The sequence below is a fragment of the Trachurus trachurus genome (assembly GCF_905171665.1).
Source record: "Trachurus trachurus genome assembly, chromosome: 16".
Taxonomy (NCBI): Eukaryota; Metazoa; Chordata; class Actinopteri; order Carangiformes; family Carangidae; genus Trachurus; species Trachurus trachurus.
In genome coordinates this window covers 24404358-24423353 of record NC_139902.1, presented here as the reverse complement: position 1 = coordinate 24423353, position 18996 = coordinate 24404358, and the positions used below count along the sequence as shown (strand labels likewise).

Here is an 18996-nt window from a genome sequence, read left to right as displayed (position 1 = left end):
CTAAATCTTCCATTAGAGCTGTTGAAATGAATTACAAGTAATTCAATCCCCTACATGTGTTTTTTTTAAACATACAAGCATTTTAACAAAAAGAGGCGCAGGAAACATGGCGTCTCATTAAAATGCAAAAAGAAAAAATTAATAGCAAGCCTTGTGTCAATGAAACTGAAAAAAGGTAACACTAGATCACAGGCATGTATTAGTTACTGTGTATCCCTTATCTGTGTTAAATAGCCAGCTCCACCTTTAACAATAAACGTTTCTCAGTGTCTCTCATCCATTTATCTATCTTGTCCCGTTCTTAATGAGTTCTCATGGTGCTTCTGGCGAATAAGATAAACTGACATCAAGCAGATTAAGGGTCATTGACCTGTATTAGTGATTGTAGTTCAGAAGTTGAGAAACGACTCTGCACAACATCCTGCAGGGAAATGAAGGCTAATGAGTGAGTCAGGCTTTGGGGTATTAAGCAACTGATAGGAACAAGCAGCAGCAGTCCAGCATTATATAACATTCATAACCTCCCAACCCAACATGGTGGTACCTGTATCCAATTCACTAGCCCTTTTAAAGGAGCCTTCCTGTATAAACACTGTCCTTTGAAGGCAATTTAATGTATCGCCTGATGGAGAAAGACTTGGTGGGGGGGTAGGGGGGGCAATGGGGGGGCTACCATGACTTTTACAGTGGAGCATAATGCCCCAGGCTGCGGTGGTTTGACTCCGATTCAGAGAGCAGAAAACGTGCAAATCTTCATCCTCAGCTAACACCGACTGGGCCTGAGTCTTTGAACCATGTCCTAGAACAGTACCGCAACCACAACTCGGCGGGAAATGCTGGGCTGGATGTTACATTTTAGTTAGTTCGAATTACACACAAATAATTGAAAACACTACCAGTGGAACCCAAGGCGGTCGATCCAAGGGTCCCCACAGTTAATTCTGAGCCCCACTCGGTCCCAGTGCAGCGGGGCGTACATTAGTGTGGAAAATAGACCCTCTATTATAAAATAAAAAAGACCCATAATGTGATACTTTTCTGTCGTCACTGCAGCTTGGACTGGTTGTCCACACTGCAAACATCTGCCTCTAACTTACCTAACCCTCAAGGACAGACTGACGAGCTCCTGTCCCCGTCAACGGGGCGGTCATGCAAAACTGTACATGCAATGTTATAATTTACTGTATAAAATGATTTGTATTTGCAAGTTTGACACTTAAAGACTGTTCTTCTTTCTTCATCTGCTGAAAGTGAAATGTTTTTCTGATACCAAAAGGTTATCTATAGATTCTGGTAGAATTGATACATGATAACATGACGCACCTGAATACATTAAAAACATGAAAATACGCCCTTTTATTTTTATTGAAAGTTGAGTAATTTATCATTTTCGTGTCATGTGTAAAGCATCAAATCACTCAGCATGGACTTAATGACAAAATCCCTGGCCTGCTCTGCAGTCTATCTGGTTTGTTGTCTGCGCCTCTTTCTGATTGTTCAGAGCGGCCAACAGTTCCAACAGTTCTTGTAACACATAGCGGTCACAATTATACATCATTTCATTAAATCTTTCACAACCAGTGGAAAAATTATTATATTTCTCCGAAGCCCAACTGATCAGCCAAAGCTTGGACTTCTTGGAATCAATTATAGTCAAGGCTGTTGTGGTTTGTAGAGTTAAGGGGAGGGTGATTCACCACTTCTCTCTGTGCATCCCTGAGGTCCACGAAAGCATTGTCTTTAGCCGCATCTCGTTCTGCCCCTCTCTGTCCTATTCTGTCATCAGCCAAACACTCAGGGAAGGGCCAACCAATGACACATTATTAAATCATGAGGGCCACAGCCAAAGTCTGATAAAGGAAAACTGGCCAAGACCTACCAAAATCCCCTCTGTTCTTAATATGAAAGAGAAAATCAAATCCATAAAAGGGATCTTTCTGGAATAGCCCGAGGCGTTTAGGTACATTTAAAGCCACTCTCGAGAAATAACAGACTAACTTAAAACAACACAACCCAGACAACGCATGCTAGACTATACAAGAGTTACTGACAACCAGTTTATCTTTTCGTCCCTTGATTGCCAACGAGGCCCACGCAAGTAAACAAAGAGGTGTGGTACAAGTTAAGAACTTCAACATACCCGCTGCTGTTGATCTGTATTAGTTTCACTCTGATAGCGTCAAAGTGAGGATGTTATTGTAGTCCCTGAGGACGTGTGACTCAATCTTTCTGCTAAAAGCTGTATTTTTAGTAGCTTATCATCCCATTATCAAGGCCAAGTTGAACTGTACAGTAAATTGAACAGAAAAACAGTCTCACTCATAGACGACAGCATTTCTGCTGCACATTATAAACATTAAACTAGAGACTCAGGATTTCACCTCAAGGTGCATTTCATGTAGGACTGCCAAGATAAGTCGACTAATCGTGATTGCGTCGATGATTTTGAAAACTAATTTAATAGTAGACGGGTCGCTTATTTTTTTAAGTTTTGTTTTTCTCTCAAAACTGCCGCTGTACCTTCCTTGTACTTGTCTGCCTTTCTGTCCTTCACGCACATGCGCAGTAGTGGTAATCGGCTTCAGCGATGAGCTGCAATTTACATATGATCTGATTAGTCCACTAATCGCAAAAATAATCGGTGACTAGTCGATTATCAAAATAATCATTTGTGGCAGCCCTAATTTGATGCTAAGTGTGTTTAAACATAGTGATAGTAGTTCTAATTCTCAGGTAGTCTCTCCAGGACTGCATAATTATTTCATGCAGACTAAAAGTTAATCATTTTCTCAAAGTGTTTTTCAGACTTTTGAGTTCTCTTTCCCCATCCGCTGCAATATGGAAATGTTAACTTGGAAATGTTGATGCCTGTTGCCCAGCTTTTTCTGATATTTTGCAGACTACATGATCATTTGATAAATCGTTAGATCAACTGCTGAAAAATATTGTCTGTTGAGGCTGCAGACTGCAGAGTGCTTTTCTATTTATATTTTTAAGTACTTGTGGACAAAACATTAAAAATGCTGCCTCACCATGTTGTGCTTCTATCTGCATAAAAAAAGAGACAGATTCAATAGATTATAAAAAACAATAAATTGCTTTATTTAAAATTGTAATACTGAGAATCCTGATCCCTGAACCTAAAATATTTTATTACTATTAAATCAAACAATCTGTAACCCAGCCTCCATCACTTCCCACTTCTTTCATAATCATTTATTATTCTAAATGTGTTATTATATAATATCATTTGCAGAGTTTGTGACCCTCAGTCTGCTCTCCGGGAGAATTAAAACAATATCCCCAAAATCTATCGTCTTGAGCATAAATCCACTGTAGCAGTGAAACATGTTCAGCTTTCTCACAGGCTGCGGTGGCTGTAGTCAGCTTGGATTCACAGCGGTTACAACAGATTCCAATGGTGACCCAGATTCACAGTGAAGGAAAAACAATCAAAACAGCCAAGTCCTCTCAAATCACTCAAGTAGCATGATCCCCTTCTTTACTGTACACCCACGTGCTTCATATATACCAGAGGTACCAGTAGCATGGTGCACCATGGTTCAGATCCCGACACAGATGTGATGTTGTTCTACATGGACCCAGACCTAGAACCTATAAATTATTGGAGATTATTAAATTATGACACAAAGTTTTCAGCTTTTACAGAGCCGGTCCTCTGATGATACTAAATATGGTGTGGCTAACAAGATGTGAAATGGAGTTAACAATAAGGTAAAGGGCGGGGACACTTATTCTAATTAACTTTTCTTCTAATATTAGGCACGTTGTTCTAATTGAACACATTATTCAAAGTCTTTCCATTACTCTGTGTACCTCATATTACAGCACTTACTTTCCTTGAAATCAGTAAAAGAACATTTAATTATTATTTGAAAAGTTATTTTAATTTTGCCCTTTCAATTTTAATTGAAAACTAGATTTTAACGTAATGCTTGTTAGGTCTTGTGAGATGGAGGCAGATGGTTTAGTGGAGTAACGTTACTATAGCCTCATGTGCTGAGCATTAAGCCATCACATAAGAGGTTTGGCTGGTTGTTACACTCCACTGGAAGCCATTCAACCCTTTATTGAGAGACAGACTGTGTGTGTTGAAAGAGAGCACAACACACTCTCTTTGAACTAGGAATAAATATAATGTAATGTGGGGTTTAACAGTATGACAGAAGCCTGTGGGTCAAAGTGTAGCCTTTTTAAAACCCCGACCAAGAACCACTCCAAAAGGGTTTCTTTCCAACCAGAGCATCCAACTTGCTTGAGGCCATCTGAAAAGTGCAGTTCGATGCAATCAGTGAACGCACCAACAACTTACATCATCCATACACAATGTGAAAACATGGAAACATGGAGATGAGGGGGGATGACTCACTGGCCATTTCAGCCCTTACTGGCAGGGCAGCGAGGGAGCCGGGTCTGACCGACCGTAAATGAGGAGAGGATCGATTGATTTTTTTTTACTGCTTCAGATCTAACTTCATGCGTATTTACAGGGAAACTGCAGCAGGTAAAGTAAACAATGTTTTGCTCAGGTATCACAGGGGGAGTCTTCATTGTTCAGACACAAATTCTCAGAGTGTAAGACTCAGGGGGAAAAACGCCACACATACTGAAGATAATTATCTCACCATGTAAATATAGACGTAGTTGGGATGATGGGAAGGGGAGGCCTTTTCATTTAGTCATGGCATAACACTTAGCTCAGACTTTGTCACCCACTGTCTCTGGCACGTCTTGGGTACAGTGTCCAGGCCTTCTCTATTGCCAGCAACAAGCAATATTTCGTAAACCTTATATGGGTGGTTAGCGCCACTGAATCAGCACTCCCTGACGAGTTGAAGAAAACTCCCTCTGTTCAGCTTTATACATTCAGAATGAAACTGCTAATTAGTCCTCTGGTATTCATTAAACCCTGGAGCCCAGGATAGTTTTTAAGTTTTTAAGAGGGTTTTAACTTGCTTTTCAGAAGACGTTTAGCTGCTCAGTAGTCCCATCAATTCGTATGTTGGTGGCACTGTACGTGTTCTAAGGACACTGATTATACAAATGTTTTTTGGTTCTTCAAAATTTCTATTTTTGGCCGTTATGCCCACAGGTTTTCATCGTGGAGGAAAAATCTTATATACATGGAAAGAAGAGAGGGTCACTCACCATGTAATATGTTCTCAGCATCAGTGGATTTAGTTTGTTGTACTACTTTAAGGAAACATGGTCTTAGTTTGGGAACTCAAGTTACCATAACTCTTTGACGGATGGAACAAGAAATTATTATACACCCCAACTATGTCAGCCACACCTTTACTATTAAGCTGTTAGTGTTTAATGTTTTGGCCGATACAGACCATGAGAAATTAGCTGTTCCTGTTTACATAGCTGCAAAATGTACAACTAAAATTACTGCAATACTTTTGATGTTGAAGATAAGTTTCAAAACGAGTGACTGTGAAGTCAGATACAGTTAGTGTCATAGTCTTTCCTAAAAACACCCCATTTTTGTGCGCGCATACAAAAATGTTCGTTTTGCATTATGTACAAACAACGATCAAAGTGAATTTCATGTCAAAGAGCCCATCTGATACCGCTCTAACTGAGAAAAAAATCATGAACTAAATAAAAAACTGTTGCTCATTTTTCTGGGGGATCACCTCCTGCCTCCAGCTTCCTGCCTAATGCCTTGTCAAACACTTCCATAGCTGACCGCGGGGTGCGGGGTAGCACAGCACCTCCACTGCTCTGAGGCATGCAGTGAAAGGCAATTTTGGCTTTATTACAAAGTGGAGCTTTTATTGACAAAACCACTGCAACCTATTAAGACCGGTACCTTTGAAGACCATCTCCTTCCCCTGGGAGCTCCACAGCCCAATAAAATCTCATCAAATACAGTATGTTCTCTTCACACACACACACACACTTACCTGTACTGTGGAGCTGATTTCAGCAGCAAAGCCTCCGGTGACTGGAGCCTCATGACTGATGAGCAACCGTCCGGTTTTCACCACCGACTGAAAAACAAAGACACATACAGCTGATTAGAGAAGGTTCAGAGTTTGACCTTTTCACAGTGTCAAAGCAGCACTGTGTCTGAACCCTGTCTTTGGTTTTATCTTCTGCAGAGCATAATGATATTGCTCTAATCAAACAACCGTTTTTATGACTTGCAACTGAAGGTGAAACATTTTCAAATTCAACTTTTGTGAATTACTGAATGCATTTGTACTTGTTAGAGATGCTTTGCAGAGGTTATAGCGCAGATATGAGGCGCCACTGGTGCCATTGTTCCACAACAAGTTTTTCAGATATTCAATGGTCTTGTTTTTTTCTGCTTTCACAGGGTCACCTTCAAAGTATAACTACTGCAACACAGCACAAACAGTTTGAATGGAAATTACAATAACACATTTATGGATGCTTCTTGCCAATCTTTAACCAATCAGATGTAGCTACAGTCATGCCACTGCCAAAATGTCAAAATGTGATTAGTCAGGACCTCTGTCACCTCTTTCACCTCTGACCCCAACAGCACTGGGGAGCACGGTCACAGAGTTTAAGGTTAAGTTTAACAATAAGGAAGTGTAACCTATGTAAAATGATAAAAGGCCCCCCACTAACCCCTCTCACCACATGGAACATGGAAAAAGAGGATTTCTAAATTGATTGTTTTACGCATTAGTGCAAAACACCATGCATGTTTATATAAGTGCAGACAGACCTGCAGGGCACCAGCACAGCCTAATGAACAATGATTACGCACTCACATGAATGTGAACCACCCACATATAAATTTAACTCACACACTCTCAGAAAATAGTCGCTCCTGCAGCCATTTTGGTAGCAGCTTAGAGCCCCGCATGTGGCCCGGGGAGATGGGTGTTACCAACTAAGACTGGTTCACATGCTGCCTGCTGTGGTATGCTATATCTGCTTACTACCCTTGGACTGCATGGTGTGTCTGGGACTATGTGTGTGTGCATGTATAAAATGGATACGACACAACAGTATGAGCTGGAAGGCTGATTTAGGCTGGTACACAGGGCCAACGGGACAATCATGGACATTAGAGGTCTCAGCCTCCCAGGCATTTGCATTTGGGTTTTCTGTAACCTGACATTACTGCAGAAGGATGCCTCTGCTCCACCCGTTATCTACCACAGCATAAAACCAATACTATACTATAATCTCATCCACTTGCCACTGGTCCAGACCAAAGCTATGTCTGTTCTCTGCTACCTCAGCAAACCATTTCTCTCCTCTACACTTTCTATTCATTTCTGGCAATAAATTGTGTAAATACATCTGAAACTCGACTCAAAATCTCTTACATTACGACTTAAAGTAAACGTACATGTGTATATAGAATGAGTGAAATCCCTGTTAAGGAATGATTGCTGATTTTTCCACTCAAACAGTGACAATCCACAGCACACACAGCATTTAAAGATCACGTGCCTCACTGTTCCTTTAAAGCCACAAACCGAAGAGCCTTCATAGCTAATTAACCCGCTATAAATAAGCATCACATGTCCATATGGCTCTGTAAATTAGGCCTGACATTTTTTCTTTCCCCCCTCCTCCACTTGGACCACATAATATCAAACACAGGGGCATTCTGGCGCTTCATGCTAATGCTACACAGGCAAATGTTTACATTGCTGCGGTCCTGGGTTTGGCTGCGAAGCACTAAACTGTGGCAAACTGTACCACTATCACCAAGCGGTACTGGAGGCTAAATGAGTCAGCACTGTAACACTAATATTTTGGCGGCGCACACTGGAAGGCACTGTATTGTATGGGGATGTTTTCGAAAAAGCGTGGCAAGCGAGGATTCCTCAAATCATTAGTGCACATTAGAGAAGTAAAACTCAGCACTCTTGTCTGTTTAGCCTGCAAGCTTTGAACCGGATGAGGTGAAGGAGTTTAATTTGCAAAATTTACTGGTTATATGACACTATCTTCAGGAATGTGGAAGTTAATAACAACACTGTAAGACAATAACAACAGTTGGCAATCTGCACAGAGAGGAGGAATCAGGCGAGGAGCTGAGAGTAGGGCGATGTCTTGATATGACATGTTGCTGTTAGATTCGCCTTCACGCGATGACTCATACAGGTCCTGTGTATAAACAGAGCTGCTGCCCAACCTCCTACTCTACCCTGATGCTGAACCCATTCCTCGTTGCACTCACACACACACAAAGCCCATGTCAAACATAACGTCTAATTTACACTAGCCCTTTTTTAGACAAATATTCCTGTCCTGACACACGGTCTTTGATAAGACCTTGCTTTGTGTCAGTTTAAGCTGTTGACATTGAACCAAACAAGGCATATCTCTGTCTCAGTGTGTGTTTTAAAGTTTTAGCATGCCAGCAATTCGGAATGAGAAGCATGACGTACAACGCAGCTGGCTCTTGTTCACCATCCATCCTGCTCTGTGACTACCTACGATGTGGGCTCATTGCCAGAGCAGTGATATCCCCTCACCCTTTAAATTCTGTGTTTGCACCTTTTATATGGAAGGGGCGAGGTGTGAACACATAGCAATAAAAGAGGATACGTTGTGTTGACAACCATATTTATCTCATTTCCCCAATGGTCATCTCCCCTGAGGGGAGACCCATCATGCTGCAACAGGAGCGCATTCTTCAAATGTTTTTGACACACACACAAAAAAAAGAGCCGGTTACTGTTTTTACAATATCGAAGGATAGAATTACAGACTCTGAGGCCTTAGTAAAAACTCCTGACCTACTTAATAAACTGGTCCCCAATAGGCGCTGCTTAGCCACAGCGACTTTTATTGGCACAGCGTCCACCAGATGGCATAAGCCGAGGGAGTATTCCAGTAGTGGTGCTGTGATGCCAGCTCTTAATATGACAATATGTTCAAAAAAAGTGGCAAAATGCGGTAATGTCTGGGACAGCGAATGCTCCGGGTGCGCTGGTACAGGTAATGCAGTTCATATGATGAGCTGAAGTCACTGCACTGTCGTCACAGCGGAACAGGAAAAAAGATTACCCAGCGTTCCATGAAAGCAATGACATTTGCTCACTGTAATGCTATGAAAATGACACAATGCCCTATGAATATTCCGGTGCATACTTACTTAGAGATATTTGCTTCGACCCTTGCATATTTTGATATGATAACTGTATTTGCTCATCTGAATAGACATGCATTATATTGCGGGACCTTCTGTTGGGCTAGTAAATCAAAATTTACAAGACAAAAGCCAGATTTATAGATCACACAAGGGAGTCCTGTCTCCCGCCTACGCTGTGGGCTTCTTTAAAGATCCTTTAGTGCCGTACGTCTCCAGTTCAAAGAAACCACAACAAAATAATCGCGTTGAATCATGCTTTGATTATTCTCCAAAAAGAAGATCTGTTAACATTATTTCATTGACTTTAGTAATACAAGGATGAGACAGAGGGGAAGTATTTCAATAATAAATATGAGACTTTTATGTCTGGTCATATCTAAGGTATTTTATTCACTGTAATAATGTGGGGATTACAGTGAGCAAAATCCTTTTCAGTGGTCCCACATGGCATTACGGTTCACCCTCAGGTCGCCATGGATATCTACACCAAATTTTACAACAGTCAATTTACTGACCAACAACAAATTTTAACATCTTGGTGGAAAAAGCAAAAATCTTCGCACATTTCCTTGGCAGGTGCGTCGGAAGATGACAATTAAGTCCAAATTAAACAAAGAGGAGTTCCCGCACACATAGCCAACTTGCAGAATTTATTGCGACGTTTCGGTACTACCTTTTTCAAGCAAATGTTTTTTGTTTGAAAAAGGTCTAGTACCAAAACGTCGCAATAAATTCTGCAATTCTGACCTTTTTCAAGCAAATGTTTTTACCGAAACGTCGCAATAAATTCTGCGAGTTGGCTAAGTGTGCGGAAACTCTTCTTTGTTTAACATCTCGGTGGAGCCAGAGGAAAAGTGTGGGGCCTCAATAGAGTAGAGTCACTGAGACTTGTTCTTGTGAGAACCATGACTATCTATACGTAAGGTTGTGTCATGTGTATCTAGTGGGCAGTGGGACTTCTCATTGGATAAGAGAAAACTTTGACCTACTGCTACACACACTCATTTTTACATCTGCGAGGCTGTGACAGCACTCTAACTTCTACATAGTAATTGTGGCTGTTGCCTTTAACCCAGTAGCTTCCGGTTGCTGGATGGGTTTTCAGGAGACTGAACCATCCACTCTCATCTTGTGGTTTGACCCTTCTCCCTGAAGTCATCCAGTCCTCTTATTTGCCCATGACAGCCACCTTTCATGTCGGTAAAATTGGGACTTTAAAAATGGGGGGCGAGTTGTTTCTTTTAAGAGAGTGGTGGAGCCACAGGAAGTACAGTGGACCGTGTAGGAAGATGATCAGTTAGACACATCCAAGGGGTAAATTGTATGCCTAGATTAAGTGTCGGCAGTTAAACATGTCATGAATCTTTCCATCTGACCTCAGAGAGACATGCTGGCAGGGGAATATCTCTGTCACGGTTGTTATGGACACATGCCTGATGAGTTTATTACCGAGTGGCTTGTGTCTTGTGAAAAGAGGATCCTCTTCTGCAAACAAGAGGGATGAGAGAACAGATAGCGATGGTGCAAAATGGGCTAAAATATCATTGTATATTGTAATGTTTCCAATGTGTGATATTTTTCTGAGTCTGCTCAGTCTGAACTCCCACCAAGACTGACCCTCATAAACACTGTTTTGGTTACTTCTTATTATTCCACTGTTTTGGTTACTTCTTATTGTGCCTTAGCATAATATGAGAGAGCTGCTTTCTTGGCTTTCTCTACCCTTTTGCACCTCCTTTTATTCATGTGTTCAATACTTATTCCCCGAGTCATTTCACTTTATTACACATTACTTAATTTATGGGCATAAATGTTTGGATTTCTTTGTATGTGTTCATTACTTGGTTTGTTGCCGACATCTGGTGAAAATTTCAAGTCAATAGCCCTATTAGAAATATATTTTTTGAGATTTTATTTTCCCTGCTCTAAGTATGTTTAATAAACAATGAAACACCTGAAACAGCAAACACAACAATTGTGTATTATTTAAAACTGTAACATACTGTGCGTACAGCCAGTGTTCAGTGTGAATGTATGGAGATATTACATGTTGGATGTCGCCCAAGCTGAAAAAAGTGAGACAGTGAGGTCAGGATGGAGGCAACATACAGAGTATCGCGTGTGTGTATGTGTGCGGTGAACGCTGAACGTCTTGGTTTTCATTTCTCTGCCCATATTAACGTGTTAGCGCGTGTCCCATGCCTTGCGGCAGCGTCGCGTGTTCTGCAGACACGTGTAAGACGAACGCCTCCCAGCAGTAACAGACAGAGAAAACATCTGTTGATAGCGATATTGACATTATCCCAGCAATACAGCGTAGAGCAGACAGCTTTCTCTGCAGATAGACATACAGTCTAGGCTGTATCTGATTAATTTATATGGCCGTAGTATAAATAATGTCAATATCATGCAGTGTGTCACTGGTGCGTGCTCCCTCCCTGTGTGTGACTGTGTGTTTTACTGCTGATGACAGACGAGATGAAAAATTTAAAGTTGAAATAGGTGAAGAGTGATTTATTTAAGTGAAAACAACACAGAATTTATAATCTGTAATAATGTACAATTACATGGTGGTGAGTTTGAAATCTTCATTCCTTCCCATTTTGATTCGCTCTGCGCTGCAAAATATTCTTGGACTTGCTTAAATGTCAATTTTGGATGTTTCCTAACACAGTCTAGCTTGTGAGAAAAGCCAACAATCTCAGAGGATTTCTTTAAAACATGTCCTTTACTACTTAGATTTTCCCTGACAACAATTACACAACAAAGCAAGGACACACACCCGGGGCAGCGGTGCTCGATTTAAATTGCCAGCTAGGACACTGTGGCATCACCTCAATGACACCGGTTTCATTTCAGTAGAGGGTGGACACATGCTTATGTGAGGTGGTGCAGATAAACCTGTAATTGCTTCACACACCAGCTGACTTTATGATAAATATTTGGGGCCATTCTCATGCTCAGTTTGGCTGAATTCCACATGAACATTCGGATTGTGCGCTTTTCCCATTCTGTAGTTCGGTTGGCTACTGTACTGTGTTTATAAAGCCGCCGTCTCCCTTCTGTAAGATTGCAGCTTGATACATCCTGCTCGCTGCCACGGCTCTGGCTCCGAGTCAAAACAAAGGGCTCCGGGTTTGGTGGTGGCCAGTGGTAGTTGGGCTGGGCGACAGCTCTGGTGGCTGCAGCTTTACTACTCATTGTGCTGCAGGACTGTCATTAGATGCCGGAGTCGTTCCGCTGGCTGCAGGGGAAATGTTATGTTTACTGCCATTCCCATACACACCCAAACCTAATGAGCAGCATGGGGCTCGTCCTCTTCCATCCACTCCGTCCTTGCCACTTCTCCTGCAATCCGTCTCTTCCTACGTAAGGCTCCTTCCTTCCTGACTCTGTGGTCGGTCTCATCCGTGTCACGCATTTTTCTCCTTGCTCCTCCCTCCATCTATCCTTCAATCCATCCATCTATCCATCTTTGCTTTCATGAAGCCTATGCTCTCAGTCTCAGCGCTCCCCACCACTACCTCACCACTGAGAGACAGGCGGCCAATGACCTGGCATGGCCTCCAAAGGCTAAGGTCAGAGCTGTCACTCTCCGAGGGCACAGCTCTCTCACACAGGGACAGATGGGGGCCCCGCGAAGGCATGCACACACAGACACCACAACCACATATGTATGTGCATGTGCATGTGCACGCCCTCCCGTGCAGGCACACATGGCATTTCGTACACTGCTTATCCAGGATTGGTTGATCTATGTTTACGGTGAAAGTAAGTTTCTCTCACGTGTTGCTGATGCTGGTGTGGTATTTCAGCTTTAAAAGAGTCGACTGAGTGAACAGGGCACGCAAGAGCATATAGGAAAACTGAGATCCAGCTAAACGGTGACATTTTTATAGATGTAAAGTAAAAACAGAGCAAAGGCTCTTTCTAAAAAGGACAGTGTTGAGACTACAGGGATGAGAAGTGAATAAAAACAGTCCATATACTTGGAGCTAAACTGGGATGTGGTTTGACTGGTGCAGAATCACATAATGTGCTTTTAAAGTTTTCAAAACACAAGTGAGTCTTTCCAGAAGAAGTTGCCAACACTTATTTGTTGGATCTGTATTTTTACGCCACTAAATTGGTCGGGGATTATTTAAAAATAGTGGTGATGACAAAAACAAAATCTTCCGTGCTTGTACTGTATGAAAACACACACACATACACAGTAAGTCTGTAAGTGACTCCACATCTTCCCATATAGCAACTTTCCTCAGGCCGTCCATCAAAATGCGACAGGAAGAGAAAGTTTTAGTTCTGTGCCGCCACCGAGGAGTCGTCCTTGCCGCTGGACCCGCTGGCTTCGCTCCCTCCTGCCGACCCTGTAATTGTGCGGCTACCACAGGGTCCTAACTCATGCGCCACCATGTGATCTCTGTGACAAATGAGAGTCAGGATGAGGCCTGACTACTCGCTCGGTGCCTTTAAAGTGGCGCTCTGCGATTAGCGGAGAGGGGTGAGCGCTCGGCGAACCGGAGGCACCCCGTTAGATCACAGCGCTGAGAGAGAAGAGCGGGGCGGGAGGAAGGAAGCTCCAGCGCTCGCTCATTCTTTCGGTGCCATGCAATCACTCCCTCCCCCCCCTCGCTCGCTCTCTCCCCCTCTCACGACAGAAAGAGAGAAAGTGAGAGCCAGAGTGAAAGGGTAAGGGAGCGCAAGAATGAAAGAGCAGAGGAGAAAGTGTAGAACAGCCTCGGCGCTGGGCGGAGGGCCAAGCCATCCTCCAGAGGAGCCAGGACGCCAGAGGAGACCTCAGACAGAAATAACTCCAAACATCCCATAAAGACCCATTAAAACCAATTCAACTCAATTACTCTCTGACACACACACACACACACACACATATACACACACTACCCTTCTGCCCTGAATCCACACTGTAACGCCAACCGTGCATCAGTGTGTACACACAGACACATGACTACTACTGCACACGCTCCAACTGATGACAGCTCTTTATGAATGTCCTACAGGCGGCTGCGTATATGAGCGGACGACGGCGAGGCAGTAAAAATCAATCAGCGATTTTTAAAAGATCCTATAAAGTAATGTATAACATAACAAAACGGGCGGTTTCTGTGGTTGTAACATTCCAACTACCTGCTGGGAGAGGATTCATACCCAGCGGGATAACCTGTGTAAAGTGAAATTATATAGCGTTCAAAGTACATGAGCTGGGATTTTTTGATGATGTTAAACAGAAAGACGCTCTCTGCGGCTGATTATGCTGGTCTGCATCGACCTATGTGGTGAGGCCGTGCAGTCTGTCTCTGTCTGTGGCTGAGAGGCAGAAACAGGAAAACATACATGATGACAAAATCAATGCCGTGCCTGCCTCACTCTCACTGTGAAGCTCAGAGTCGTCAATAGTGATCTGGCAGCTTCTACTATAGAAATAAAAGGACAAGCCAATTAAACCATTAGGCAATTGACTTAATTGGCAGCTATTTTGCTCAATAAAACAACCCGTGACTCTTCAAGTAATGACGCTAAACGTTCTGATATGTTGCTCTAAAGATTCATGGACACTTAACTTACATTTTTAAGACTTTACTATCAATTAAATTGTTGATGGAAACAAGTCCCACTAATTTATCGTGGGGTGAAAGTGTCCAGAATCATGTCTGGAGATATTTTGAGTTCAAAGGAGCTCATCTGACGGTTTATAAAAGACTGAAATCCAGTATACAAACAGTGCTGCAAAATATTTCAAGCAAATGTTGGACTTTATAAATGTCTATTTTCACACCACTGTACTTTTGCCATGTTCAAATTAAACTATTGCTTGCACACTGACTTTATGAAACAGTGTGTATGTATATGTCTATGACTTTTACTACTAGTTATCATATCATACCTGTAGAATTTATGTTGTATTTATTGTTTCATTTTTTCTCCACTAATTATTAACTTGTAGTAGGCAATGTTTTTGTAGTTTTTAACTTTTTTCTGTCTTTGAAACATGTGTTTCTGTTTAACAACTGAAAATCTATGAGTGATGCCAACTCTCTTCACCTAAGGGGGTTTTATAAAAAAAGACAAAAAACAAAACTGCAAACTCATAACAGGCAGCTTTGTGGGAGAACTCATTAGCGTAAAAATTATACTAAGAAAACAGGCCTCTTTCATGGACTTCAATGTTTTCGCAGCATTTTCATGAAATGACTACAGAGGCAGCAGTAGAGCTACACTTACACTGTGCCGAATAAATACAACAAAAAAACTACAGTACTAACTGATTTGGATGATCATGATGATAAAATGTAAGCATTGAACCGGCCTAACTACAAAGACAAGGAAAGAAATGCTTCTCTGATCATGTTACTACACAGTTACCATGTTAAAAGTTACCATAAGATACAAAACACAACACAAACCAACCGCTGCAGCAAACTGGGCCCTACAACAGGAAGCTGGTCTAATGTGTCCCAGTATATTCGTGATATTGTGACAAGCATGTGACAAAGGCAACTGCAGCTGGCTCCCATCATTGTAGCAAAATTAAAAAGAAAATAGATCCAAATGTTAAATCTATTGTCTCTTTATTAAACAGTGACTTGTTTTGTTTAGTAGAGTCAATGATAAACACACACCAGTCAACATTAATCAAGAAATGATTTTTAAAGTTATTCAGTACATATTTTTTGGAGAATAATTTGCTACTATTTGTAAATATTTGTTTCATTTTGCGCAACCAGGAATTGGGACAAAGAAATCTTGAGTAACTGCAAAAAAAAAAAAAAGAAAAGGTGATTGATGTGGAACCTTCATCGAAGTGTGTAACCCAGCACACCGCTGCACAGCTCAAGCTACAGCTGCCAGGGACAAACAGCAGCTTTGACGATTCAGAGATTTATCAAGTGCAGCTTCAAAAGGCCAGATCTGACACTTTGTCATTGACAGAATAATACTAGATCAAACTACACTCAACTCAGCCTTCACCCCCAAAGACTTTCTTCCTGTTAAACTGTGATTGTTTTCACTGGTTGCAACAGTTTGAATGAGTAGAAAGTGTGTCCGTGTGTGATTTCTGAACAGACATGGAAATAAATGTCTCTTTGGAGCCAAACTAAAATCAAAATTAGTTTTTTCCCTCCCAGGAAATCACTAAATACCTCCCTGGTTTTTGAGTTAATTAATTTTTCTGCACCAACAATTCTCTGTGTCATGATTATAGGATAAAATGATGATTTGAATTTGACATTGGTGCACAATGGAGGCTCAAATCTCCCACCATCAGTCATGAGACGCCACTGGAAACATTAACCCAGGGACTGTAATCACTAATATATCAAGTGTGTGAAGTATGCTGCTTTTAAGTAGGAGAATCATGACACTTTTTACACTTCAGCAAAAAAACAGATCAGGGTGCCAAATGTTGAACTCTGTGAAGTCAAATCTTTCAAGACGGAACGCAGCCAGTGAAGAGACAAAAAATAAGGAGTAAGAAAACATGACAATGATGAAGAGTTGAAATATTTGTTAACAATTCCCAATCGTGTTTGAAAGGGAGTTTCAAAATATTGCAAAAGGAAAAAAATTGCATCACAAATGAGTAAAATGTGTTTCCTATTAATCTTAAGGGCTGATATGAAAAGAAAAACATAAAACCTCTTAAAGATTGATGAAATTTTCTTATTTCTTTTGGTTGCAGTTCAGTTTATGTAACTGACTTAATGGTTTTTAAAGGACCTGGAGAATCCCTGGGCAACAGATCCGATGGTATGCGTTGTATCTGAGCGGACGTCTTGGACGTCTCCCTCGGTCCTTGTGACTTCAGATGCTCAGTGTTTTCCACTCGGCCCTGCTATCGGCCTACAGGCTGACCTTGATGATCTCAATCTGCCCACGTCTCTGGCCAAGGCTCCTTAACTAATCCGTCCTCTCCGGTGGAAAACTGACGACCTGGCCCATACAAGTAACAACCAGTCCAATCTAAAGTGCCTTATGCTTTTAGAGGGTTTGTTTCGTAACAAAAATGGCCACTGCCAGAATTATCATCTGGTACCAAAATAGTGTTTATCCAGCAATTACTGCACAGGAGAAATAGAAGACTAAAGTGCCTCGTTTTAATTTTACACCCATTTTCATCACTCTCTCTCTCTCTACCTAGGGGCGAGTGACACAGTACAGTGATTCGTGCTGGTGACGGGTTATAGTCTGGCTTTTTATTTAAAAAAAACAAAAAAAACTACAGAGTAACCATGGGGAGCAATCACAACGCATCTTCACTCTCAACGACTATGAGCACCTATGATTTTTCAGTGCGTCTTGCGTGTGGATTTGCCATCTTTAAGGCTGCACTTCTCCAGTGAGTGACATAGGGAAGAATTTGAGAAATCTCCAGTGCCTAGCTGTGGAATGTGAGCAGGAGCTTACCGCCAGGAGGAAGACTGGAAAAGAAGTCAGTAGCAGACAGACACACACATGTGGGGGGATCGGAGGAGACGCAGAGGGGACGTTACTCTTACTTTCTGGTTAACCACAAACAGACTTCATCAACCACAAATTCTGTGATGTACACATGTAATCTAGATAAATTATCCAAATGCCTTAAACTGAAAAGGCCCGGTCAAGGCTTTATGCATATTGCAGGGTTTCATTCGGCCGTACGTTTCAGCAGCGACACCCGGAGAGGGAGAGAGAGACACAGAGAGAGAGAGGAGCTGGATCCATCACTGACAAAACAACCATGAGTAATTTTCCACTGATATAACCACCGAAACACTGCTGCAGTACGACACATGGCAGAGTTATGACACACGCACACACACAGTGGCCAAAAGGCACATATGACCCCCCCACACCCTGCTTTTCCCCTTAAATCCCCTCACTCCCCTGACTTCAACCTTACACTGGCTCTCTCTGGCCCCACATGTTTTCTTTCATTCCCTCCACAAAGTCCTGCTGGTCGGGTCTACACAGCTCAGTGTTAACACTGTAATTACAGATGTGGGCTACAGTAATAAGAATGCACGGAGTGGGAGGAGTTACTTTGATTGTTTCCAGTGTGTGTGTGTGTGTGTGTGTGTGTGTGTGAGAGTGAGAGAGAGAGAGAGAGAGGGAGAGAGATCCAGATTGAACACAGAAATTGTCTGGATTCAAAAACGACCTTCACTGCACTTTTCATTTCAAGAAAATACAATTTTTAAATCTCCAAAAAACACATCTAATAATACTGAATAACAGCTAATTAATCAAAAGGGTTGACATCTGTGGTTCAATCTTTCCAAAAATGTCATTTTTCCCCACACAGAAAACAGTGTTCTCTATTTGAAGCGCTCTTTTGTTGACTTAGCAAAGTTTTGACAGTTACCTTTGAGAGCCGTTTGTTAGGTCTTATATTTTTGGCCAATCACCAGTGTGATCTCAGATAGCAGACACACAGAGTGTTTGAAAAATGGAAAATAGCATAAGAAAGGCAAAATCACTGGTTTCTGCACTCCACAAACACATGATATTAATATCATGTAGAACAATTGACTCAACAATTCAAAATAATTAGTAGATTAAAAGGCAAATAAAACAATACAATGTTTTCTACACAAACTATGTATATTTCACCCTCAATTCACTTTATATGTGCAACAAATACAGAAACTTATAAAAAACAGAAGCTATAAAATCTAAGCTTGAGCTTCGTGGAAAGAAAACATGCCTTTTGTTTTCTCTTCTAACCCACAAAGGAAAAAAAGCTCAATTATGATTCATATCTCTGACCTTCTGGACCAATATCACAGAAAACCTTATCTGCCATGTTATCTCACATAATTAGCGATTATTATTAAAATGCTTTATAGCTGCTCATACAATTCTTTTCATAGATTCACGTA

At 41.6% G+C, this 18996-nt stretch overlaps 1 protein-coding gene across 1 annotated transcript in view; it reads right to left on the bottom strand.

Moving 5' to 3' along the window:
• The window catches only part of bckdhb (branched chain keto acid dehydrogenase E1 subunit beta), a 52501-nt gene that overhangs the window by 8593 nt on the left and 24912 nt on the right, over positions 1-18996 (bottom strand). The window contains exon 9 of the mRNA XM_083989405.1: positions 5934-6020. Within this exon, the coding sequence (XP_083845531.1) occupies positions 5934-6020 (87 nt within the window). The remainder of the gene's footprint in view (positions 1-5933; positions 6021-18996) is intronic.